A 25,508-nucleotide genomic window follows, 5' to 3' on the forward strand; every position below is an offset into this window, starting at 1 on the left:
ACGATTAGTAAAGAGGCAAACTGTTATTTATAGAAGAGGGATAACATATTAGACTGAGGCCGTGGTAGTTTCCTAAGACTGTATTTTGATGAAAGTCCATTTTGAGTGCTTTTGGCCTCAAAGCCCTCCCCAGGGGACACATACAATTTAGCTGTGTGAAGTCTCCTTTAGGTTTGGGAGCCCAGCAGGTACAGCCACCCCTTTCCTCCAAGGGCCAGCACTCAGGATTTGCCAAAAAAGCCACTTTCCTCCCAAGCAGCATCAACCCAGCGCCACCTCTGCCAGCGCCCACTTTACCACTACACTCACCCAGCCACATCCATCACCCCTGCCCTGCCTGCCCGAGGGAAAAAGCAAGCAGACGCCTTAACTGCCTGACATTACCACTTCTACACCCAGATTTCCACACTTCCCAGCTTGAATAAGGCTGCTTTATGCCCCGTGTTATTGCTGCAAGTCATGCTGCACACTCTCAGCAACAGGAACCGAGATTTTGGTGAAAGCAAGTTTGTTTGTTTGAGTTTTTTTTTTTCCCTCCCCTTTAAAAAAAAAAAAAAAAAAAAAGGAAAAAAAAAACATTCTCACTGTCAGTAACTATGCACATTCCTCGCCAGTCCTCGGTCAGCCAAAAAACACACGAGGTCTTTTTGAAAACCTCCGTTCTGCGCAATGAAGTTATTAACTGCTGGGAACGGCAGGAAAGCTCTTTTACAGCTGCTCATTGATCCACTGGACATCACCTCACACTCTTTCACCCCTTTTGGATTCTGCAGGCTTCTGGAGTAGTATGAGAAAAAAAATAAAAAAATAAAAAGCTTGGCCAAAAAAGCAGTTATGCTGCTTCTCTAGACATGTTTTCTTTGGGTTCAGGCCTCGGGTTCTTAGCCAGCGATTTTTGTCCCTAGTGGAAAGTTAAAAAATATAAGAAAAAACACACACACAAAACACACCAGGTTTCGCTGCTTTTCAGGAATCTAGAGAACAAACACGAGTTGCGAATTGACCCCAACGCCCCGGCGCCCTTCCACTTGAGATCACAGTCATTTTGCAAAAACAAAGCCCTGAACTCCCCACCGGCAGCCCCACAGCGGGTCCATGCCCTGCGCCACCCCAGCACCCGTGCCCTGTGGGATGCGGCCTTGTGCCTGCTCCATCCTCACGGGCGTCCCCATCGGCCATGCTGCGGCTTTAATGAGTCCCGGAAAGCTTTTACGTAGGCACCCTGGATTGTGTCAGCTACTCCAGTTTCAAACAGGTGCACGTAAGACCTGTTTTAAGCGACTGGCTAACGTCCCAGAGTAGAGGAAGCCAGAATTAATTCTCTCCCTTGAATTTACAATTCAACATTTTTATTCTAAAACTGTACGCTGATGCTTGGGGACTGGCAGGTGCATTTAATCAATACCCAAACCATAAACAATCAGTCCTGTTTCTTCTCATTCCTGTTCTCTCTAGCATGAGCACGCCATCCCTCACACCAAATCCGCCGCTGAGGTTTCATTCCTCTTCCCCTCTGAAACAGGGCAGACAGCTGATGAAGAGCCAGCACTCACCTTGACCCAGACTCGGAGCTTCATCAGACTTTCTCAGCAGGAACAGTCAGGCTTGAAATGAGAGGCAGTGCTTGGCAGGTGCTCCCAGGAGACTGGCCAGAAATAAATGGACTCTCCAGTTAATTTCCACGCTCCTACTATGAACACTTCTCCTTTAAGAGTGCAGTTCAGGCATTTGATTTACGCAAGGCAAGGAGGTTCTTTATTTGTTTGCAGTAGCAGTACCAGACCTGGCATACAATAGGGAATATTCATACCCCTTTAAAGCATCTACTTAAGGTGCCCAGGCTCCCATATACAGACAAGAGATCTTTTAGGGTGGGATTCAGGGCGCTGTAATTAGCAACCTGCCTCTCACCTTTGAATATATCAGGAGTCTAGAAATCTAATTTAGGCAGAGAAACTGGAGGCTTAAAATTAGCCGGTACAAATAGCCCCACCAGTGCACCCACACTGCAGTGGACCAGGCAAGAGGCAGCAGGTGATTTCTAGGGGTATGGTTGCAGCCAGTTGTATTTGCAAGCCCGGAGAAGCAGAGGGATGCTGTTTGCAGGCTGTGACTTCCACCACGCAGCTGCAGCACAGCCTGAGCCTCCTTCCCCAGCTCAGCTAGTGCGTTTGGGGGCAGCAGCCCAGGAAGGCAGTCTTTGGGAGCTCAAGTTCTAAAGAACGAGGCATTTAGATGATTTGACCAAATGTGTTCCAGCTGCGTAAGGGAATTAAAAAGACCCCCAAACTGGCAAATTTTTATTAAAAAATAAAATAAAATGTTGGTTTTGGAAATGATGTCATAAAACAACAGCATCTCAGGCGGGAGATGGACATGGGTGGAAATGTAATTCTGCTTCTGAAATTGTTCATTTTAAATTGTGTGTAGTATTTTCGCTTTCCATTACAGACAACAGTGTAGCAAGGCTGTGCATTGCTACATGACAGCTCATCCTGCTTTTAAAACAGCTGCACTTCAGCAGCAGGTAAATTGATGCTTTTTATGTGTCCGTCACTTATCAAAGGTAATTGACTGGGCCTGCGAGGGGTTCACTGGGATCTAACAGATTACATGTTCTGAGCCTGCTAAATTGTTTGAACAGATTTAGCAAAAAAAGGATTCTGAATCTGATTTTTGATTGATTCAACGTTAGGTTCCCCACTCAGCTTTTCTGCTTCCCTTCAAACGTATTTTTGCTCAGTGACAAACGCATGCTAAGGGAGCAGATTCCCAAAGGCAGCGAGAGGAGCTAAGTGTAGTACCTGCTAAAACACAACGAAAACCACTTTCCCAATTTAAAGTTTTTGACTCATTTTCCCACTGAAAGTTTCCCTCTGCTTGCTGCTTAGTCCACCAGCTTTAAGATAGCTCAGAAGAAAATAAAAAGCCCATTGCCTGCTCCAGCTTGGAGGTAAGAAACACAAGAGGAGCGCACCGTGCTTCTGCACCAGGTAGCAGCAGGCACGGCGCAGGTCATGGTGCGGAGCAAGTGGAATCACTGAGGCCTCACAGCGTACCCAGGGCACCCAGTGCCAGCCTCCAGGCTCTGCTGCGGGCTTGGCCTCCCCTCAAGGCACTGGTGGTGGCCCAAAGCCAATGTGATGGGCCCAGGGGGCAACTGTGGGCTTCAGGGCTCTCAGCCAGGTGAGTGCTTCCAGCATGGGCTCTGGAGTCACGCTGCTCCACTTGCTGCGCAGCGCTGCGGCTGCCTTCTTGCCAATTCATTGCTACATTCGTACATTTCTTTGTAATTATGAATCGACTCACAAGGGTTAGTGCAAACCCCAGGCTCACGCAGACGGGCAGACAATATACTGGGTTACATCAGCTGCTGCAGCGCTCTCACATGCCTGCGGGCTTGCTAAAGCTGATCTAACCCTAATATAAAAGCCTCGTTACCCGCCTCCTCCCCCCACAATTACCAGAGGGCTGGAAAGCTATTGAAATGCAAATAGCTGATGGAGAGGGTAGTGGCGAGCCGCACTGGGACAGTGCAAACGTTGCCCTGCTAGTTTCCTTCAGTTCCACTCTTGCAGGACTGCAATCCTGGATTTCTCTCTGTATAAATATGAAGAGAGGTGATATTGCGAAGGATGGCCTTGTTTAGGAGCCAAAGAGCATCTTCAGTTTTTAGCCTCCCCTTAATCCGAGGTCCTTGCTGCTAGTCCCACAGCTCGCAGCGGCAGAGGCTCACCAGGAGGCGTTCGCCACCCTGCCCCACGACATGGGACCCACGTCCCTGCCGTGCCCAGAGCTGCCTCAGAGCCTAAAGCATCCTTCCCCTGCTATCCCACCACGTCCTGCTTTCACAGAGGAAGGACTGCAAGCCTGTTTGCTGGCTGTCTCCCAGCACTGCTTGCAGGGATGGAAGAGCCCTGGCATGGCTGCATTCCCCAGGGGGTCTAAAACCGTGGTGCCCCAGGCGTCACCATCCCCGGGGGTGTTCAAGGAGGGGTCAGACGTGGTGCTTAGGGACACGGTTTAGCGGGTGACACTGGTGGTAGGCGATAGCTAGACTGGATAATTCGGCTGAAACACCTCGGGGGGAGGGTTGGGGACACACAGCAAGGCCCCGAGGCCCCCTCAGCGCCCAGGCGCAGGCCGAGGCGGGCTCTGCGCGGCCCCGCCCCGGAGGCCGGGCGGCAGAGGCGCAGCCCCGCCGCGACATGGCCGCCGCCCGCCGCCCGCTGCGCCTCCTCGCCCTGGCCGCGCTGCTGGCCGCAGGTAGGGGAAGGGGCGGCTGGCAGGGGGCTGGGGGGCTCTGCCGATACCCCCCTCATCGTCCGCGGTGCCTCAGGGAAGGGGCAACCGGCCGGGGGCGTGGGCTCCGCGGCGGGCAGGAGGCTGGGGGCTCGGGAAGGGGATGGGGTTGGGATTAGGATTGGGATTGGGGATGGGGTTGGGGTCGGGGTGCTGCAGCCGAGGGGCAGCAGGGTCGTGTGGTGTGTCCCCCCCCCCCCCGTGACCCAGATTTGCAGCTTGCGTCCTCGCTGCTTCTGCAGACGGGCAGGGGCCAGCCCAGGCATCGGTCCCAGCGGGGCAGCGGGCTTTGCAGATAGCAAGCAACGAGCTCTTTTTTAATATTATTATTATTATTATTATTATTATTATTATTTGGATGGTGGTGAAATCATGAAATCAAAGTCTACCCTACCTCTTCGTTTCCTTTATTTTAAAGCGCTCTTCAAAAGCGATCCATTCCTCCTTTCTTAATAGAAAAGAAAGTCCTTTTTTAAGGTCACGCAGAAAAAATAGACACCCATTCTGCAAAAGGCCCTAGGAAAGTTCTCTAAAAACCCCTTTTTGGCGAGGAAGCAGCTCTCAGACGCAGCAGTGTTGCAGGAGGGCAGCGCTGCGATGAAGATGAAGGTGGCAGCGCCGAGGCTGGCCGTGAGTCAGCCCCGGGGTGATCTCCCCCTGGGCCCTACCTGCCGGGCACCTGCGGCGCGGTCCCAGGCTGCTCCTGCTCCTGCCCGCATTTCCAAATGCGGGTGTCAGTTTTGGTAGGCTGAGCCAAGAGGCTGGGCGTGAAGTCCCGGTTTTGGATGAAAATGGCAAATTCGTGATTAGTCAGCAGCAAAGCTGTTTGCATTCTGCGCCGCTTGCACAGAAGAACGCTGCTCTGCTTCGGTCTTAAGCGCTGGGCTGCAGGGTCTAGCCCTTAAACATCCTTGGCTGTGCTTGCATCAAAATGAATTTCACTCTAAAGGTTTGCAAATCATCTCTGCTGCTGCCAGGCTTCGCAGGTAGCTGAACAACACTCAGTTTGGCCCTGTCTGAGCTGTGCTGAGTTGCCCCTCCATGGGAATGACTGCAAAAGGGTGAGGAGGGGGCTTGGCATTTGCAGCCTTCTCTGCACAGAGCAGGCATCATGTCCTGCCAGGCGGCTTCAGCCTTGCCACGTGGCTCTTGCAGAGGTGCCGGGAGCCCTTTGCCAGCTGAGCACTGAAGTGGCCACAGGAGAGGACAAGGTAGCAATAAGAAGTGGGTTTCCAAGGCGGAGCTGTCCCGTGGGGCTTTCAGCCCCCGTTCCGCTGTGCAGCAGTAACAGAAATCAAGTTTCTTTGGTGCTCTCCACATCAGAGAGCAAACTATGCAGCGAAACCAGTATTGAGTGTGATTTGTGCAGCTGAGGTCCATATCAGCCACCAACACAAGAATAACACAGATTTCAGCTGCAGCTGTTCAGGAAAGGAAGAGAAAACTGACTTTTGAACTGAATAAAATACTGTAGGTTTTGCTTTGTGAAGCCTTTTTGCTTCAGAGCGTTACCGTGGAGCTCTTCTAGCACCTTGCGTGATTGTTTAAATCTGCAGATCTGTGGCTTTTCCAGGAAGAAGTAGTTATATTTGAGTCGTGCTAGGTTAACCCAGTGCTTGTCCAAAATGATAAAGAAAACAGTCAAGCAAGGAACTTTCCATGCTGTTGTGGCATTTTTTAGTCTCTCCTCATCATAAGCCAGGACAGAAACGCACTGATGTTTTCATGGAAATGGCAAACGTGACGCTTGAGGTCATTGCTCCTGCAGGGAGTGCAAGGTTACCTCTCGTGGACCTCTCAGAAAGGGCCTGTCCAGGTTTTATGCTTTATATTATGCAAGAAAAACTTGAAGAGCAATTACAAAGTGATTACAGACAGCAGAGTTTGGGGCTTCCTTTGGAGCTGCAGCATCAGCAGTGACGGCCAACTGGTGCTGCCATCCCGCGTCCTACAGCCAGCCTCTGACAGATACCTCCCCGCTCAAGTGCGACAGCAATGTCCTGCCAGCAATTACAATAATTACTTAAACGAGAAAGCGATATTCAACAGCGTAATTAGCACTAACTGTTGCACAGATGGCTGTGGTCACTGCGGGCAGCTCCCTTGCACGCCCCTTGCGCACCACGGCGGCCGGTGGCGAGCGCAGCCGGAGCCAGCTCCTCGCCAGGTGTTTGCCCAGCTCTCCGGGCTTGCCTCAACCCAGCAGCAGTGGTGGCAGCTCTGCCAGCACCCAGTGACCTGTCAGCACCGCAGGGACTGCTCACCACACTCCTGGCAGCGAGCAGGAATTGCATGGCAGAGGAGCGAAGGCGCAGTTTGGCACTGCCGACGGTGCTGAGCTAGGTAGCAGCCTCGTGAGAGGTGTCTACGTTTACTAAAAACCTTAGTTATTATCCACTATTATGCAATAAAATTTATAATTACTAGGTATCGGTAGCGAGTCAAAGGAATACATTTAAAGAATAATTTTTACTTTGATAGCGTTTCTGACAAAGTGGGAGAAGCTAAATTGGTTTTCTTACAAATTATCTCTGATCTTTGAACAAATATGAATTAATTAAACGTGTTATGCCCGGATATTTTTGTCTGGAGCTTTAGAAATAATTAATTTCCATATTTCTGCCTGTATTTCAGAACCTCTTCCTCGAGCTTGGTGATACCTGTGCTTGGAAATGGCTATTTTACTTGGTTGTTTTTTTTTATACTGTACAAAAATGTAATTTTTCCCTTACATCTGTTGCAACCGTTTCAGCCCTTACAGCACATAAACCAGAACAGTCTATTGATCTCCAGTGTTGACTAGAATAAACTTTTAGGACTGCTCAGTTTAAAATCAAATTTGTTTCTCCTTACAAAACCATCTCCTGGAGGTTTGAGGCACTGCCTTTATAGTTAACTAAAGGAAAAGGGGGGTTTTTATTAGACACCGCTTCTGCCGCCGCTCTAATAGCAAAACATATGTTTAATAAACTACATCACACCGATGGCAAAGAGAAAACCTTTGCAATAAATCCTTTGTAATCCGCCTGCTGTAATTCACAACTGGGGGAAGAACTTGGAGAGAGCGGGATTGGGGAAGATGAATGCCGCGTATCAAAAGGCAAAACATGAAAGGACTTCTCTTGAAAAGGAGACTTCAAAGCTGGGGATCCAGATGCTGGGTTTGCTAGCTGCGATCTGGGAGGCGAGCACGAGAAGGCATTTGCCAAGCCAAGAGCGCTTCTCAGAAGGCAGCAGAGCCACGGCCCGAGGAGCGGCCGTGGGGCCAGGCGGGCGCAGCACGGGGCTGGGAGATGGGAATTGCTCAGCGCTTTGCTTGCTCTTTGAAACGCTCCCTGTGCTTCTGCACAGAGGAACCTGAACAGAAAGGACTTGCCAAAGGCTGGGAGGCTGCCTGACATCCAGCTTCAGGAGGACACACGTGGCTGCGGCACAGACCCAGGGTGGTCGGAGGCAGGAGGGGGAGCTTTACGTGTGATGAGACCCCGATGGCACAGCCCTAGCTCTGCCCCTGCGGGAGGGGAACGGGGCCGGCCAGCAGAAGGGGCTGAGCTGTGGCAGCAGCAGAAAGCCCTCCTGCACCTCTGCCCTGCAGTCCTGTGCCAGCAAGCCAGAGGGAAAGGCCCCTGGGTGAAAAAGGGAAGAAGGAGAGGTTTTAAGCAACTGGTGGCATGCACTCTGTGCTTGGATAAGAAACGGCTGTGCTGCCGGTGGTGGTGGTGGAAGCCACCCAGCCTGTAGCCAGGAGCCGTGCCTGCCTAGTTTTGCTCTTCTTTGACTACTTGGTTTCTTCTGCGAGCATTTTTGTGTTACCTTGGTATTCTGGAGCTGCCATACTCTTACTTCCATTCATACTTCTGCTTCTCATTCACACAATGACCTAATGCACAGCAGCAGTGATCAGCAGCTCTCCTTAACGAGTGGGGTACTGCAGTACGGCTGCGAGTTGTGCTCTTCTCATCGAGGTCTGAGGCTTCCTAAAAGGGTGTGGGGGAAGGAAGCAGGACTTACCTGAGAAACAGCAATCACATTGCTCTGTTGGGTAACCACAGATTGGGTCAGAAGGGCTGAGCCTTGCTGGTGGACTTCTCTGAGCTCCGGGAGCTCCTGGTTTTATATACCTAAACTATTTCATGCCAGGTGAGTATCAAACCACGCTGGTTCCCTGGCGAACTTCCCCAGCAGTGGGAGACCGAACCAGCAGCGCATCCCTAGCGATGAACCAACGTTTTTACCGTGTAATTCCCTATTTACCTACTTTTAACGACAACATCTTCTCTTGATCGTTATCTGATGAGAGCGATGTCTCTCCATTGGGAATCAGGTGATAAGCACTTAATCTCCTGCCTCGGTTTTCTCTGGGCTCCTGCATCCCCGGCTTTGTCATTAGCTGTTCTGCGCAGGGTTGTGAACAAAATGCTTTCGTGCCGTAATTTGTCGGCTGGTTTATAAACAGGCATCTTTGGCCCTAGGCGAATTCCGAGTCATTACTTAACGTGTAAGCAGAAATCAAACGATAGATCTGAACGCAGCCCGTAATGGCTCTGTGTAACAGCGCTGCTTGGACAGCATGCAGAAAAGCAGGAAAATGCCTGCAGTAATGGAAGGTAAGGGAAAGGAGCCAGAAAGGAGCCGTCCACGTTTTCTGCCCTTCACCGAAGATGGCAAGCTGTGAGAGCTGGGTCTGTGGGTCCTGTGTGCTGCGGGGTGGCAGCAGATGGGCAATTCCTGCTGCCTGGTGGCCAGGAGGGCTGGGACTGTGCGTGCCCTGCCCGGCTCCTGCTCCTCACAGGGAGATGCTCGTGCTCAGGAACATGCAGGTGTCCTCTCCTGATGCAGTCCCCCGGGAATAACCAGAGCATTTTTGGAACGGGTGGAACGTGGCACACACCAGGACCTCTTCTTGGGCACGAACACAAGGATCGATCGTCTGAGCAAAGCTGTGTGGGACCCTTGTCACCTGCCCGTGGTGTGGAGATGCCGGGGAGCCTTGGGAACCCTGCAAGTTTTGTGATGTGGAGCAGGTCCTGGGAGCTGCCCTGGATGCTCGCTGTCCCCTTCCCAGGATTCAGAGCGGGGATGTTCGGGGTCTGCAGCCCCCTCCCAGCTTTAGAAGGTCAAGGCACCGAAACCAGAGCTGGCAGGGAAGGAGAAGGAACCTGAAGAGCATCCTGCTGGGAGAGCTCGTCTTCTTGTGGATGTGTCCAGAGCTGGGGCTCTTGCGGCTCTGTGAGCAGCCAGAGGTCCGTCTGTCCACCTGGGTGGGGAAAGGAGGTCTGTCTGTCCGCCCAGGTAAGGAGAGGATGCGTGGGGACCTCGGGTGGTGGCAGCTCCTGCTGGGTGCCTGGGGCACAGCCGGGCAGGTCACGCAGCTCCTGCTGGCCTTGCTGTTAGCAGGTCTCAGACATCAGTCCCTGCGCACAGAGCAAGTCTTCATTATGCAAATTCTCATCTTAAAGCTTTATTCGCGTGCTTCCTGGCAGGCTTTCCTTTAATCTCAAGAGCAAGATTGCTTGGAATTACCATATACCCTTGTTAATTGCATAAAAAAAAAATTACAGCAGAGGTTGTTTTTGCCATAATCAAGAGCGATTTTGATTAGTACTTCTGGAAATCAAAATGTTTTGCTGGGAGTGGAGAACGGGGACAGCAGCATTGCCTCATGCCCGCCAGGGGGGCAGGAGCTGCTTCCTCTCACCGAGGCACAGGAGAGCGCCTTGGGATTCTCCCCTCCAGCCCCGTACCTGCTCTGGGCTTCTCTGTGCTCACCCAGACTGCCGATCTCACCCCATTACGGGCTCCAAATTCCTCAGGAAGCTGAACACACCCGTACTGCACAGCGAGGTACGTGGGCTGGCGCTAAGAATGGGAACGGGCGCGCTGCTGGGAGTGCACTGGTGAGAGTTACGGTGCTGTAACTCCAGCTTTGTCAGACAGCGAGGCTTAATTAGAAAATATATATATATTAATGTACAACCAAAAAGCTGACGAGTACAATCGCGCGTGTGAGCTGCCTGCTACAGGAAATAACGAGGAGGGAACGCATCAAGGCACAAACCCCTTCTACCTTCAGAGAGCAGCTGGCTCAGAGTCACAACACCCCGACAAGGCAAGGGGCAGCTGCAGCGCCTCACCCCTGTCCTTCCTGCCCCGGCTTGGGCATTTGGGAATGTGTTACACACTGCGAGGTGCCTGGGTTTGTTCCTTTAGGTTGCCACAGCGAAGGAAACTAGGGAAAACATCTCATTCATCTGTTCTTTCCCCATAAACCCGCAGCCCTGAGGATGCTCCAGTGCCAGCTGACAGCAACCACAGGGCGAGGGCAGCACGGAGCCCGTACATGGGCCAGGAGGTGCGTTGTACCCAGGGCTCCTTTATCTCCCAAAGGGATTTAAAAGCAGCACTGGGACCTGAGAGACACTGCATCACCTCCTGTCCATCTGGGTGCAAAGCGTGCTTCGTTGGTGTGGAACAGCGACAAAACACAGGGCAGAGCTCAGCCCTTACCTGCTGGCGAGCACACAGCCTGCTGTCACCAGGAGCGGTGCTTACCCACCCCATGGAGCGCAGTGCGTCCCCGTAACGCTCCCTGCCTGAGCTGAGGGTGCTGGCGGCTCCAACTAGCTGGCCATCTATCATCCACCTGTACCAACACCTGGGGGATTCCCCAACCCAAACAGACTGTTACCAGCGTTACTACCAGTAGTAACACCGGGCGCTGGGGCTCCGTGTACAGACAGCCATATCAAGATGTGGTGCACGAGTGGCCGAAAGCAGAGCTGAAGGCGCTGCAGCGCTCGGTGCCGCTCCCTGTACAAGTTCTCCTCTGAAATGCTGATCCCTGCTTTCTGCTGGACTGGTGCATTTTCGGTGTTATTGTCCTTGTCAGTAAAGCTTTAAATTTATTCATGAAGCACGCTGGAGCTCAGGTGGCACCAGCTAAATCCATTTAGCAGTAGGAATAAGAGGAAAGCCATTTTAATGTTCTCTCGCAGTGCGGCAGTGCTTAGCAAACCCAAAGGATATTAATTACTCAGCATGCTCCGAGATGTAAAAGCATGAATTTATCAAGACAAATACAGTCAGAACTAGGGTAAGTCAACAGTAATTAACGTGATGCAGGAAAAGACAGAGAGCGGCAGGATTAGCCGGCCCGGCGCACGGGCCCGCGGCGCAGCCTGGTTATCCCCGGGACGTGGCGTGGTGCTGAGCTGGTGCGGGCACCTCAAACACTACGTGACCGAGTTCCTCACCCTGCTCCTGGTGCACATGGCCATGGCAGGAGGATGCAGGTGCTACCTGACATATTCTGCTGGGGTTGCAGTCAGCAGCAGCGTTTCCATCCGTGATATCGGAAGGCACTTCCCAAGAAGAGGTGTGGTGTGTTCGCTCTCCTGGCTTTCCACCCAGCGTGTCGGTGGCGCTCCGGTGTTTTCCTGGTGTTGAGCAAACCTGTAATCGGGAGCCCAGCCACGGGTGAGTGGCAGCCGGCGAGATGAATTGGTAGGCTCTGCTTGACAAATCCAAGCGTAGCGTGTGTTTTTATACCGCATCCATTAAGGCAAACAAATGGAAAAGGCAGAGATGACTGCTCTGCAATTTAACAGTCACGGGATGCAGGGAAGGCTGATGTCTTCCTCACCACTGACAATGGGTCAGGTTTAGAATAAAAAGCAGAAAGCCCTCTATAAACTAAAGCAATTTGAGCAAGCACATCTAGCCAGGCCGTGTTTAAAGGTGACTGACGTCGTGTGGAGCAAGTCAAACCTGTGCTGATTCTTTGTCTGCAGGTTATGGGGACGACACTGGGGGCTTCAACCTAGAAGATGCCCTCGGCCCTGTACCGCGTAAGTTAAATTTATTTTTACATTTATTAAAATGTCATCAACCAAATGACGTTCCTGCACCCCGCTCCTGTTCCATGCTTGGTGGTACCGGGGAGCTCCCTGCAAGCGATGCCAGCTCCTGCAATCGCACCAGAAGCACCAAGAGGCATCAGAGTGAGGGCTGTAAGAGGGTCTGAAACCTCTGCATCGCAGCAGCCAGACCCCGCCAGATCATTACAGCACACTGGAATTGAAGCCCAGCAGAAGCCCAGCGGTATTCAGATGGAAATTAATAGGAACGGAGCAACTGCAACTCCTGCTCATAGTTTATTCATACACTTGGTACCACTGATGTTAATGGATAGTGGTTTACAGGTAAAATAAAAATGACAAAAAAAAAAAAAATAGAAATCCAACCTGTAAAGCTGACAGCAGCTTGTTTTGGCATGGGAGTGGCCAGGAGAGCTGGGCACTGAGCATCGGGGTGTCTCCTGAACTCCTCCAGCTGATGGAGAGCCTCCGACACGTCAGGCAGTGCTGGAAGCAAGGGTCGGCTGTAAAGCTGAGGGCATGCCAGCAAGTCCTGGCCACTCATCAGACCAGAGGTGACACTTCCAGTGCTGCCCATGACTAACATTTCTCCCCTGTTTTACCACAGCCACTCCTAAGGGAGCCAAGAAGCCGTCCGGTGGGACAGGAGGGAGAGGTGAGACCTTGCACATGTATCATCTAAGCAAAACCCTGGGGCTGCACCGCACCAGCCACCCTGCTGACTGCCTGCTGTGCTGGCAGACTCCAGTGCAGAAACCTTCGCTTGCCCATGCAGGTGCCCCAGACGTAACTTTACCCATGGTTTTTCATAAACCACCTCCCCTCGGTTTGCCAAAAGCTGTGCTGCAGTGTCTGCTTGCATTGCGTGAGCTTTTCCACTCGCACCAGGGCATCTTCTCTATCAACTGTATGTCTGTGTGAGCCTCGACTGCTCGCCTCCTCTGCCTCCCCTCCCCACCAGCATCTGTGCACCTAAGTAAATGCAATATTGATATTTCTGTCCGTTCTGAAGGCAGGCGGTGTGAGAGCATTTATGGCCAAGGCTGAGTTTTGCACACTTTGCAGTATCTTGATGGGGGAGACACAGACCAGAGCTCAGCTGTGCGAGGGCTTTCAGTTCTGCCCGTGTGGCACCTGCTGGCTTTCCTCCCCGGAGGAGCCCAGAGGATGTCTCTGCTCCTGTTTTTCCCCCAGGACATCCCCGGCTCCCACTGAACGGTGCCAGTCTGGTGATGTTTTCTCACCCAGGGAAAAACATCTCTCCCACCGTGCCGGTCAGGTGCCCTGGCTGACCAGATCCCCAGCACACTCCCTGTTCAAAGACACTGCTTAGATTCACTCCAACGTGGGAATTTTGCTCCTGGTGGCTCTTCTGGCCCGGATCTGGCCAGATGTACCCCTGAGGCCCCGAGCAGAGCCGTCGGCACCACCACTTGTCTGTCTCTTCTCTCCCACAGAGTTTGATCTGGCCGATTACTTCGATGACCCTCTGGAGACCACCACCAGACCAGCCAAGCCGACCCCCAAGCCCTTCCCTCGGCCGGGGAAGCCAGGTACCCCACAGCCCTGCTCACACCCTTCCAAAATTGAAGCCCTGCTGATGCATGCCCTGGGGCAGGGGGACCTGGAGCCCTTGGTGCTCATCAGATTCACATTTGGGAGGGTTAATGGGGTTGTCTTTCCTCCATATGCTTTCAGACAACAGCTTTGGGGACGTCATCCGCACCACCACAACCAAGCGGCCAAAAACGACGCGGCCCCCTCCCAGGCATAACCCAGGTGAGCACGAGCTCCCTGCCACACTGCTTCCAGCCTTCGCTTTGTGCATTCACAGGAGAGGTAGGAAAAAGCCCCAGAGTAATCAAACCCCACAAAAGCACCTCATGGATGGGGCACCTCGGCATCACCGCGCACCTCCTCTGCCCGGGGGCTTGCATTTCCCTGCCAGGGCTGGTGCTTGGGTCTCAGTGCACCCAGCTCACAGGTTCCTGTGCTGCCTGTTTGGGCAGAGCTTTGGGCAAAAAGGCTCAACATCGGTTTTGGATGAGAAGAAACTTATTTACGAGCTAGCGAGTGGGTTGAGAAACTCAGGTTGGCTCCATTCCACATTTTTAGCTGCCATTTAGCGAAGGCAATAGAAAGCTGCTCTGTTCGAGTCAAGCTCCTGAGGATACCAACTGTGCATTTATGGAGAGAAAAAAAAAACAACACACTAAGCCAGGAGGTCAGAGGCAGTTCACGATGGCATGGGTGCTGTGGGACACCTGTGCCCATGCCAGCGTCCCTATCGTGCCACCTTTGCTCTGACCACTTGTGTCTGGTGCAATTTGTGTGATTCCTGGGCTCAATCTGCAACACAAGGTGATTTCTGTGTTTCACAACAGCAGCACTGGGGCAGGTTCAGAGCATTCCCCAAACGGCACAAAGCCACACCAGGAAGCAGCGATGTCAGGGGCTTTGCTGCTTCCAGTGATGCTGGTCCCTGGCAAAGCTGAGCCTTTCCTTGACTAGTTGTCATTAAGGAGGTTCCCACACTGCTGTGGTGTTCTGTAGGGAACGACTTCGACTTGGCCGATGCCTTGGATGACAGCAACGATATGAAGGGCGGCGGGCAGCCAAATGTGAGACCTGGTGAAGGTACGTGTGGATTTCCCCTCTCCCTGCCATCCTGCTCATGACCACACCATCTTATCAGCCACATGTCCCCAGGTTAGACACAACAGATTGCTGCAAGAAGTAGGGGGAGAGCGGAAAGAAAGGCGATGCCTTGTCTGGGCCACGGTGGTTCTGCTACATTCACCTCGCCCCCATACCTGACAGCTATTTAACCGAGTGCTGTTGGGGTTCGCAGTCATTGCCAAGACATAAATCCAGAGCAGCGTCAGCCCTGGCACAGCACGCACCAAGGGCCAGGAGACTTTTTTTTTTCCATCTCTGAAATACTCCAGTGAATGAGTCGTTTGTGTGAGAGGATTGTTCCCTCGAGCACCGGAGCTAGAAAACAGACTTTGCACGGCAGGTTTATGGATGTCGAGATGGCCGTATACCCTGCTCACACGTGTAATTAATAGTCAGGTATTTTATTAGGCTGTATTAACTAGGTGACTTGTCTGCACTTTGATATTCTGGGCTTGTTGGAGTATTAGACTCCTGCAGGAAGGTTTGAGGTGTTGAATGGCTGGAACATGGCACTCATTGTGAGCCAGCCGCCGCACACTTCCCCAGCATTGCTGCACCTTGCGTTGCTTTTGACCTCTGGGTTCTAGCTTTTTTTTTTTATTATTTTTAATTTTTACACTCATTACTAAACCCATAAACCATTTTTTTGTGGTAAGCTAGTGAGCAAGGAAGTCTCTTTCCAGGCTGGAAAGTTAAAGGTTCAATAGCTTTACTAATTCCGCCGCTAACTCCTGTTCCACGTTTCTCTCTTCTTTCAAGCAAGACTTACAGTCAATTATTACCTCTTTTATGAGCTTAAAAGAAAATAATTTGGGGTTGAACGTTTTGCTAACGCTCTGTAATTGCAAGGGAAGCAGAACGGCTCATTAACCTCTTTCTGTCCTTGCTTGGGGACAGAACAGCAGCCAGTGGTGGCACCGCACCCGTCAGCCCTGCGCTCAGCCCAGGCTGCACAGAAAACCCAGCCGAGATCCTCAGACAGCCAGGCGGTTTGTAGGGAATACTGAGATGAATACCGCAGCCTTCGCCTTCCTGAGCAAGCAGCACTTCCCTGCAGGTCGCTGGAAGCCTGCCCTGCCACACCATGCTCATAGGGCACCAGCATCCCCCCAGAGCCCCATTTCCAGCTTCTCTCTACTTCCTAGGAGCACCCACAGACACCAGGACAGACAGACACAGGCACCAGCACAGCTGGCACCCAGCTTTCCTGACCTCTCTCACCCCAATCAAGCCACACACAGTTTTCCCTTTCCATTACATTTGCTGCTTTCTAGGTTATTTTCTCCCCCTACCCCCACCCCGGGAAGGCAGCTGCTAGACCCCCAGCTACAGGGGACGATTTCCTTTCAGGCTCCAACCAGGTTTTGTTGTTATTTTTAAAGCTTTTTCAGATGATGACCTGGCTGGCATCGTGGACGGAGGCTACAGCCCTGACAAGAAGAAAGGTAAGCATGGGCCTGCGGGCGGGTCTGCACCCCCAGCCTGAGGCACAGGCACGATGGCTGAGCCATGGGGCCTCTCAGATGGCATCTGCCCCTTCTGCTGTGGTGGGGAAGGGACCCCGGGACCCCCCGATGGATCTGAAGGGATCGGGGGGCTCGGCCATGTCCCCCCGCACCAGCAGCCTGCACGCTGAGGTGGCCCTGGGGCCTGGCACGTCAGCCTGTGCTGTGGCCACCTTCAGGAGACACCGAAGCCGCCTCCCACTACTTGGCAGCAGGACTATGGCTGGTGGGGACAGAAGAAGAGGCCTTCAGCCTCCTCCTTCCAGTCAGCCGTGCCTGTTCCTGGCCCCCTGAGGCTGTGTGGGACTCAATGTCCCCCGATCCCGGTGCCCTAACATGGCGCCGGCCCTCAAGGTGCGACCACCCACGGCTGGACACCAGGAGGGAGCAGCAGCACTGGCTGCACCTGCACGAGGATCCACAGCATTCAACACTAAAAGCAGCCGAGTTAAAGACAATGAACACCACAAGCCCAATCAACATTTAATGAATCACCGTGCCAAGGACAAACCACGCTGGAGACATTAACACAGCGCTGACCTGCTTCCATTACTCGGGATTTAAGCAGCTCGCTCACAACTACAGCTTCCAGCAGGAACCACCTCTCCTCCCGATCCCATTTCTCCAGGGAAGGAGACTTTAAAACAGATTTCAGGCTACATAAAAGTGCCCTGGTGTGACGAGCTCAGCCAGTTATCTCCTTCTGGTGGCACAGGGATGCTGTGTACCTCTGCCTGACACCTCAGTTACCCTCACATTGCTATGAGGGCAGCACAGGAACAAGGAGGACCCCGTGTGCCAGCCCAGGGGTGTGGGGTGAGCAGGGCTGCAGGTGGGACATGGCTGGACCGGGGTCACTGACAGGCTCCCCTCTTTTTCAGGTGCCGGGGGCAACACCAACAATGAAGGTAGGGACTATGGGGTCTTGGGGGGAGCGGGGCCATGGGTGCCCCCACCACCCAGCGCCTTTCTGTGCCCCACAGGCAGCAGCACAGTGGAGACGGGGACCATCGCCGGCATCGCCAGCGCCCTGGCCATGGCACTCGTGGGGGCTGTCTCCAGCTACATCTCCTACCAGCAGAAGAAGTTCTGCTTCAGCATCCAGCGTAAGTAGCCCCTGGGAGGAGGTGGGATCAGGTCAGGGGGCAGAGGTGCCCAAAGTGGGGGTCAGGCACTCCAGGAGAACGGGCACCCCTCTGCCCCTGCTAATTCCCCACCCTGCCCCCAGGAAGGGGTGGCAGGGGAGAGCCCTGCCTCTGCCCCAGCACAGCACAAGTTTACCAGATGCTGTGCATGGGCACCCACTGCCAGCACAGCCCTGTACACACACTTAATTCTGACCCCAAAATAAATATGGGTAAATATGAGGAGAAAAAGAGGTGACCACCCACCAGGTAGCAGCAATGGAAGCAGGGTAACACTGAAGCAGTGCCTGCAGCCACAGCTGTGGGTGATATATCCCATCCCATCCCACCCCCTCCACAGGTGCCTTGCAATCACTGCAATTAAACACAAATTAAGCTGCCAAGCTCCCTGAGGTGCTGTAGGCATTGCTTGGGGGGCATGTCACCTGCAGGCAGGTGGCTGGGGACAAGGGACCCATGTGCTTTGAGGGGCTGTCCCCTTCCCAGTAGGTTTAAGGGCAGGTGAGGGGCAGCCCCCCGGCCTTCATGAGGCAGTTGCAAGCAGCTGGAAAAGGCTCTTTATATAAATCCAGTGAATTCTCCCGAGAGCCTCCTGTGCTCTGGGGAGGGTGTTTGGGGGCTGGAAGCTTTGGCTGGAATCGTGCTATTTTCCCAGTTGTGTCTGCAACAAACAGGAGCATTTTGGTAAATTAGATCAGCAGGGAAAGTCAAATGAATGTGATGGAATGAAACACGCTTGTATATTCCCCCCACTTAAATGATATTTTGGCAAGAATAAATAACTAAAAAAAAGAGAGCAAAGGCTTTGATGAGGGGGAAGCTGAAACACACAAAGCCCCAGAAAGGCGGCAGGAAATTAAAGTTAATTATAAAGGAGGATTAATTTAAGCCATCAGACATGGCATGCTGGGCTAATGTCAGGCCTTAGATGCATTGCAATGCATGACAGAAATCTGAGAGCCGTCAGCCACTGCAGAAGTGGCTTTTTATTGAAAAACATAAATTGCATTTGGTGTTATCCCAGCAAAACACACGGCCTGGGGGAGGCGGAGGTGGTGCATGATGACCGCTTGCTGGAAGCAGGGAGAGCAGGCTCGGCCCTGGCGAGGAGCAGCCCTGCTCTGGTTTCCCCCTGCCAGGAGATGGGGCCAGGTCTGTCTGGAGCCGGGCAGGGGCACAGCAGAGCCCTGCTGGGCTTTGTGCCATGTTTAGATGTTTAGAAAAGTTGAGATGGCTGCAACGTGGGGTGTGGGAGGCACAGTTACAAACTGGGCGGGAGCACCGCCTGCGACACCAGTTCTGCTTTGTCCCTTACCCCTCAAAGCTGCAGAGGGACAAGGTAAAGGTGGGCTTCGTCTTTCTCTGACTTCTGCTGCCCTGCTTGAAAGCGGCGCTGTGGCAGCCTCGGGGACCCTCTGCAGACCCCGGGGTTCAGCGGCAGGGGCGTGTGCTGGGACGTTGCTTCAGCAGCATAGCCTTGCTTTAAGCTGCTTCTTACAGCTCTGCATAATTCAGCTTTTAATGAGAAATACAGCACGTATCTGTGCTTAGAAGCAGCCCCTGCTGCATAGCAGTCCCTCCTGGAAGAGGTACCAGGTCTGTGCACCTCTGCAAGCTGAGCCGTGCTAGCACAGCAATTAGCCTCGCTGCCTCCTCGCATGGTAAAGGTGAAGCAAGACTCAGAAAAAAGGGATGGGACTGGAAGCTCTGCCTTCTGAGAGAGCCTCTGTGGTTACTTGAAAGTCCGACAGCGCTTTCTCAGCTGCGTGTCATGGTTTAGTGATGTTTCTCTATTGCTGTTAATGCAGAGGAGTTTGCAAAAAAGCATCTTAGCTTCTACAGAAGATAGGCCCATTACTAGAGATTTTAAAGCATCAAAGCAAATCATTCCTGCTTTCTACCCTCCCACCTCACTCTCTTTATTGTTACTTCTCAGAGGGACTTAACGCAGAGTATGTGAAAGGGGAAAACATGGAAGCTGTCGTAAGCGAGGAACCCCAAGGTGAGAACTTTGCATTCCTTAACCTTCCTGCATCTGGCCACAAAAGCAGCTGTAGTGAAGGACTTCCTTAAAGGCGCTCACGCTGCACTGAGCTAGCGTCTCTTTGAAGACACTACTTAGGTTATGCCGCAGCTTTTTGTAAAACATCCACTACAATGTCTTTCCCTCTTCATTGTACACAAAGGAAAGCCGTGATAAGAGACCAAGGATCTCATTCTGCAAACGGTGGCAGTTAATATTTAGCTTTCATGTTTTCAGCCATCAAAAGTGTCTTACACAAGAAAAGCATGATCCTTCTTTCGGTGACAGATAATCAAGGCTGCTGTAAAAGCTTTTCCAAAGTCAGATACAACCAACCAGTATCTGGCACCCGTTGCTTGCACTTTGTTACTATTGTGTGCTATTGTATTAATGATTTTTTTTTTCCTCTCCAGTTAAATATTCAGTACTGGAAACACAGTCAGCAGAACCACCAAAACAAGACAGTGCAAAGATCTAAAGCGTGGCCTGGGGCTAGAAAAGAATCAGTCAGCAGCAAACACGGAGATCTTACATGCTTGTAATTTAGCTTTTTATTTAATTTGAATCCAAAGCTATTTAATGTGTACTTAGGCTTGGACTGGCTTCTTATTGCTCTAGGCTTTAGGGTTAGGATGGTAGTAGGTGTTGTTGTTGTGTTTTTTTTTTTTTGTAACAAGCTATGTTTACATTGAAGTAATACTGTAGGTTTGGTCTCAAGTTGTATGCAAACCAACAGAAGGTGCTTCAGCAGTGGTCAATTATCACAAGGTTTTTTTCAAGGAGAATTGCTTACAGGTGTGAGGACAGTGAAGTGCCTGTGAATAGCAACCCAAAGCAAACCGTTCAAAACCCTTAGTCAGTCACCTCCAGCCAACTTCTGCCATCAGTGATGGGCTGTCACTTCTGGCAGCAGGGATGAAAACCACGCGTTTCCTGAGGGTAGATTGTGGTCCTTAGTGTACCTGTACCTAAAACCAAGTGCCTCTGGGTATGTCCTCAGGTGGGGCCTCAGGCTGAGGCAGGTGAGTCCCTGCTCCCAAGCCAGGAGTTGGGAATGCTCCACCTCCACGCAGCGCTGGGCTTCTGACCAAATCAGAGGACCTGATCTTCATGCCAAGTCATAAACACAGGTAACAGCAGTGTGTGCAGTGCTCACGTGCAGCAAATGCCATTTGAATGCTGGGCTATGGTAGAGGTGGGAAGAGAGTTACCAAGTGGCAGGGTTTGTCTGTGACATGAGATTCCTGTATTATCACTGAGACAAAACAAAAACTGTGTTCAGACGCTTTCAAGGACAGATTGAGATCTCGTCCATAGAGCAAACCACAGATTTAACCCAAAAGCAAATAAACAACGTGTGCATCTGAGATCTCTAACTCACTGCCACTGGAGTCGTAGATAGAGTTCTTCACCTTCTCCTCTGATCATTACACAACTATTGAGAGCATTTCCTGGCACGTTATGTAGAAAAAGGAGACAAAATTTCATCCTTTGGGTCGCTACCCAACCTTTAAAAAAGGCTGGGTGTCCTGAGACGACGGGGTCTCTGCTGCTGTCCCACGAGGGTCCTGCAGCTCTCCGTGAGCTTTGCTCAGCAGAACACCGCTCTATTGCCAGGAGAGCACCCCTGTGCCACACTGGTACTGCTATCCGGACCCAAGCACTATCTGACAAGAACTAGTTTTCATACTTCCTCCCCAACCCTTTCTTACCGATGCTGAAATGTGGATACAGCTACCTTCTGATGCATTTTTTCCCAAAGCAATGAATACTTGAAAAAGCATGCTCTGAAGTGAAGGAAAATTCACTTTGCCTAGTGTAAAAAGTACTCACTATTTATATATAAACCTAAAATGTGTGCATTTTGTAATGTTTTGCAAATCCCAGATTGTGTGAACGTGAACTAAAAAAAGCATTTCCAGTTTGATGTACAAATTCAGAGCTTTCAGCTAGACATGACTTACACGAGGCCTTGCCAATAGGTGAAGGAGCCCAGGAGCATTTCTCTGGAACGGCTCAATTTGAAAGGAAATTGCCCAGTAACATTGTAAGTATTTTGCAACAGCTGCACAATTCTTTATGCTCTTCTTAACACTTGCATTTTTAAAGCCTTACACTAGCTCAACAGAACAACTACAGCATTTTATAAGGGAGATAAGTTCTAAGGATATATGGTGCCTGACATAGATTTAGAACACTTTATCTACAATACAGCTGTTGACTAACTACTGCTACTTTGTTTTATGAATGTGTTGGGGTTAGAAAAAATATTATTGTTCGTTCTGAGGCTGTAAGCAGAAGAAACAGATATGGAATACACTCGGTAGTTTTGCTTAGTCCCGGAGTAAGACTTCCACGGGGGAGCGTGGTCTGCAGAATTCCAACCAACCCGTGCAGGAGGTCTGATTCTAGTGAAGCCACGCATCTCCATTTCCAGACACCATCATTGTTTTTTTTCTTTCTTAGCCAAACATATTTGAAAGCTGTAGCATGAAAAATGTTTTTTTACAAAATTGTTATAGGTAAAACGTTGCAACGTAGCATTGATGAACACTAGGAGTCATTTTCCTAGGTTAGATCAAGTGAACGTAATTCCTTTTCTTTTTGCTGATGACAGTGCTTGCTGTAGATGCAGATCATCAGTTTTAGCACATTCCTCTTAAGTGCACTCCCTGTTTCTCTGGTGGACAGTGCAGTGGGTGTTCAGGATTGCTTACAGGCTGTAACACCCTCCATTGGGATATTATTATACTAGGACATACAAGAAACAGACATGTAATTCACAAATACTGCAGTTTTGTGTTTTTTTGTTGTTGTTGTTGTTGTTGTTGTTTTTAACTTTCACTGAGAAAAATACCAGCTTTTGGAATTGAGAAGCAAACAGCACTGAAGTTGCTCCTTTTCATGAGGCCTTTTTATGACCGGTGAAAACTTTGTTAATATGATTTCTAGGTGTAGTATACGGGAAAAAAAAAAAAAAAAAAAAAAACCAAATGCACAGTGAAAGGGAGCACTTTTTCAGTTTACAGTAACAGAATTCAAAAACTCTTCCTCCAGCATTTCAAATGGGAAAACAATGACAAATACTGCAGTAAAGAAATTAAACCCAGTCTCCTCTTCAAAACAAGTGCACAAAAATCAAAGCCTTCATGTGCTAAATGTCAGCTAAGGCTCAAAATGCTGCTTTGTTGCAGTCTGTTTCCTTCTCCATCCGAGCTGTCAGATCAGTGTCTGAGAAGCAGGGAGTTCATACTTCATGCCATTGTTATCTCAGGCATTACAGCAACTGAGAGGGTTTGTTCATGTTTTCCTAGTAGTGATACGAGTTCTGAAACAACTGACACCTCTGTAACTATCTTCATTTAATTAGCATCCATTCTCTTTAAACGTGGATATTGAATTTTTAAAAATTTTGCACTTATATTCTGTATACACGGTGTGAACTTTCTCATCCTTTATTAAAAAAAAAAGGTGTAAAATATTAGAAAAGTAGGATTTTTTTTTTTTTTTTCTAGAGTCCAAAATTATGTATATACATCTGTCCTGAGAGTTTAAGTAAAACTGTGCTGTGGGCTTTTTTATTTCTCATCACACCCCACATTTTTAACTAAAGCTACTTCTAATGAAATGGTTGAGAAGAGGTTTCACAATTACATAGGAAACAGAGAATTGAAGGAACTTAACCAGCTCTTATTTCATTGTTTATTCTGTTAATTACTTGCATTTTCCTTCAGCACAATTGTAGAAGGTTCTGCATTTATGGTGCTGTGACATTACTTTATTCAGTATAGAATACTGTGACATGAATTTCAGAGTGTTTTTTGTTTTTGTTTTTGTTTTTTTGCATTTGAATAAGCTCGGTCATTTCCATCCAGCCCCTTTAAGGAACCCTTACAAGTGCTATATTTGTCATTGTTAACTATTCACTTGTTGTGATAAAAATGGAATTAGTCCACAGTGCCGTTTCTAATTCTGCAAAAGCAAAATGACTAGACAGGCTAAGGCCTTCAGATTTGCTTCAGCAACAAATGAGGCCCAGGAACAAATGAGGTTCAGGAACAACAGCGTTGTGAAATTAGAGAATAATTTCTTTTGAGTGAAATCCTTATCTAAAAGCAAAGCCTATTGTTTACTGATGCAGAAGTGATCTGTACCAAATGAAGGTTGAATGTTCTGCTGTGAAAAGATAAGACTCATTTTGCTAATGTGCATGTAAGGGTCATGGGGGGAAATATCAGAATTTGACAACCTTTGGAAAACAACAAATAAACTGTCTAATAAGACATGAGAGACTTGTGTGTTTTTTTTTTTCATGCTGCAAGTAAACTGCAAAAGGTGGACCATATCCTTTTTACATATAACCTCTTCTGTAACTAAAAACTTGAATAAAGAAAAAACCACAACACATAACCACTCAAAAGCTCCAAAACCAGTTTTCTTAGTGAAAAAACACCTATCATTACAAAACCTTTAATATTGAAGTATTGAAACACACACACACACAGTCCCTCTCCCTCCTCAGGCTACCCAGCAAATAAACTCAGGTAATGAATGCCCTATAATCCCTGGCTGCACTCACTAAAGCTTAGTTTTCAGTCTATTTCACTGCCATAGGTTTCCTGCCGTTTTCTGTATATTTTCGTATGCAGATGAATCTCCCATGCAATGCAAAGTTAAGTTTTTGGCCTCCATATAATGATGCAGTGCTTTATATCAGAGTTAAACAATGTGTTTTATACTTCAACCTACCTACTTCTGACTCTTATTTCTTGTAAAAATAAAATTATCTCTTCCTGACTGCACATGATCTGGCAGTGAAGAGATCTCTGATAGGATGTCCACTTAGTTCAGATGTGATCGCTCAGCAGATGGACATTGCTTTGTGCATTTTAACACAAGAAGAAAGTTTATCTCAAATGGGAAATACTCTGATTTTCCCATTTTACTTTGTCCTCTGCTGTGGGGCTCACTCCACTTGAATGGGAGTTGTTGATCCCTTATTTCCAGCTCTTCAAAACCCAGCCATTCTCAGCGTTACCAAATACTGCCTATGACTTAGTACAGCTTTTCTTGAAAAATAAGAGAAAAATCAAACACTTCTTGTTTAAAGCATCAGCTCCTTGAGAGGAAGGCTGCCAATGCAGGGAACAAAAACAGGCAGATAAGACTGTTTACCAACTTTAAAAGCCTTCTTCCATTTTTCTGAGAAATAACCAACAAGAAAAAAAAAGACTTTATCTACAAAGGAGGAAAAAGGGTAATTAAGCTCTGAAACTGGACTAAGATGGCAAAGTGTCTGATGCTGATGATTCACTCAACTTACTTCACAAGCAAAAAATGTTTCAATTGCTTACCACAGCTTCAGCCCATTCTGGTATGCTGGATTCAGTTTGTTCTCCCTCTCACATGTCATCTACACGAAGAAAACCCTACAGGTCAAATTTAACTGCTTTCTGTCTTTTTGCACGTTCCCTTTATGCTTGGTAGAGTCAAGTCCAAAAAACACAAAGCAAAAGATCCAGGATTAGAAGTTAACAGTTCTGTTCATGGCACATCAGACGGGGAACAAGGTTCTGCTCTTTCTTCCAACAGTTCAAAACTGGCTGCCTTATTAAAAAATAAAAAAGGGATGGCACACGTAGTTGTTGAACCAAAATGAAAAAAACCTGAATATTAGGAAGCAGACTAAACACAGAGACGGTGTATTAATTGCTTCTTCAGAATAAAACTATGCTTTAACTAGCATATATAGGCTGTTTTTGAAAATTACCATGGTAAGTGTATACAAAAACATCCATTGTGCTTACCCAGATTTATAGCAGGATCCCTCCCCCACTGATAACCCTCCTTACGGTCAGAGAAGACTCACTGAGCTATGTTGAAACTTGTGGAGAAACAGGCAGGCACAGTTGAAATAACTGGTAGTCTTCTCGGTGGAACTGAATTCTCAGATTTTAGCTCTGGGAATCTAAGCTTT

General features: G+C 49.6%; 1 protein-coding gene across 1 annotated transcript; it reads left to right on the top strand.

Annotated features, from left to right (window-relative positions):
• The first annotated feature begins 4,195 nt into the window (after positions 1–4,195).
• On the top strand, positions 4,196–23,796 carry CD99L2 (CD99 molecule like 2). The gene is made up of 11 exons (XM_084293808.1): positions 4,196–4,266; positions 12,093–12,149; positions 12,787–12,834; positions 13,637–13,732; positions 13,878–13,958; positions 14,733–14,816; positions 16,241–16,303; positions 17,245–17,271; positions 17,347–17,469; positions 19,445–19,510; positions 19,945–23,796. The coding sequence occupies exons 1-11, from the start codon at positions 4,209–4,211 to the stop codon at positions 20,007–20,009; spliced, it is 768 nt and encodes a 255-aa protein (XP_084149934.1). The 5' UTR covers positions 4,196–4,208; the 3' UTR covers positions 20,010–23,796.
• Positions 23,797–25,508: the final 1,712 nt, after the last annotated feature.

This window comes from Netta rufina, assembly GCF_964035555.1.
Source record: "Netta rufina genome assembly, chromosome: 12".
Taxonomy (NCBI): Eukaryota; Metazoa; Chordata; class Aves; order Anseriformes; family Anatidae; genus Netta; species Netta rufina.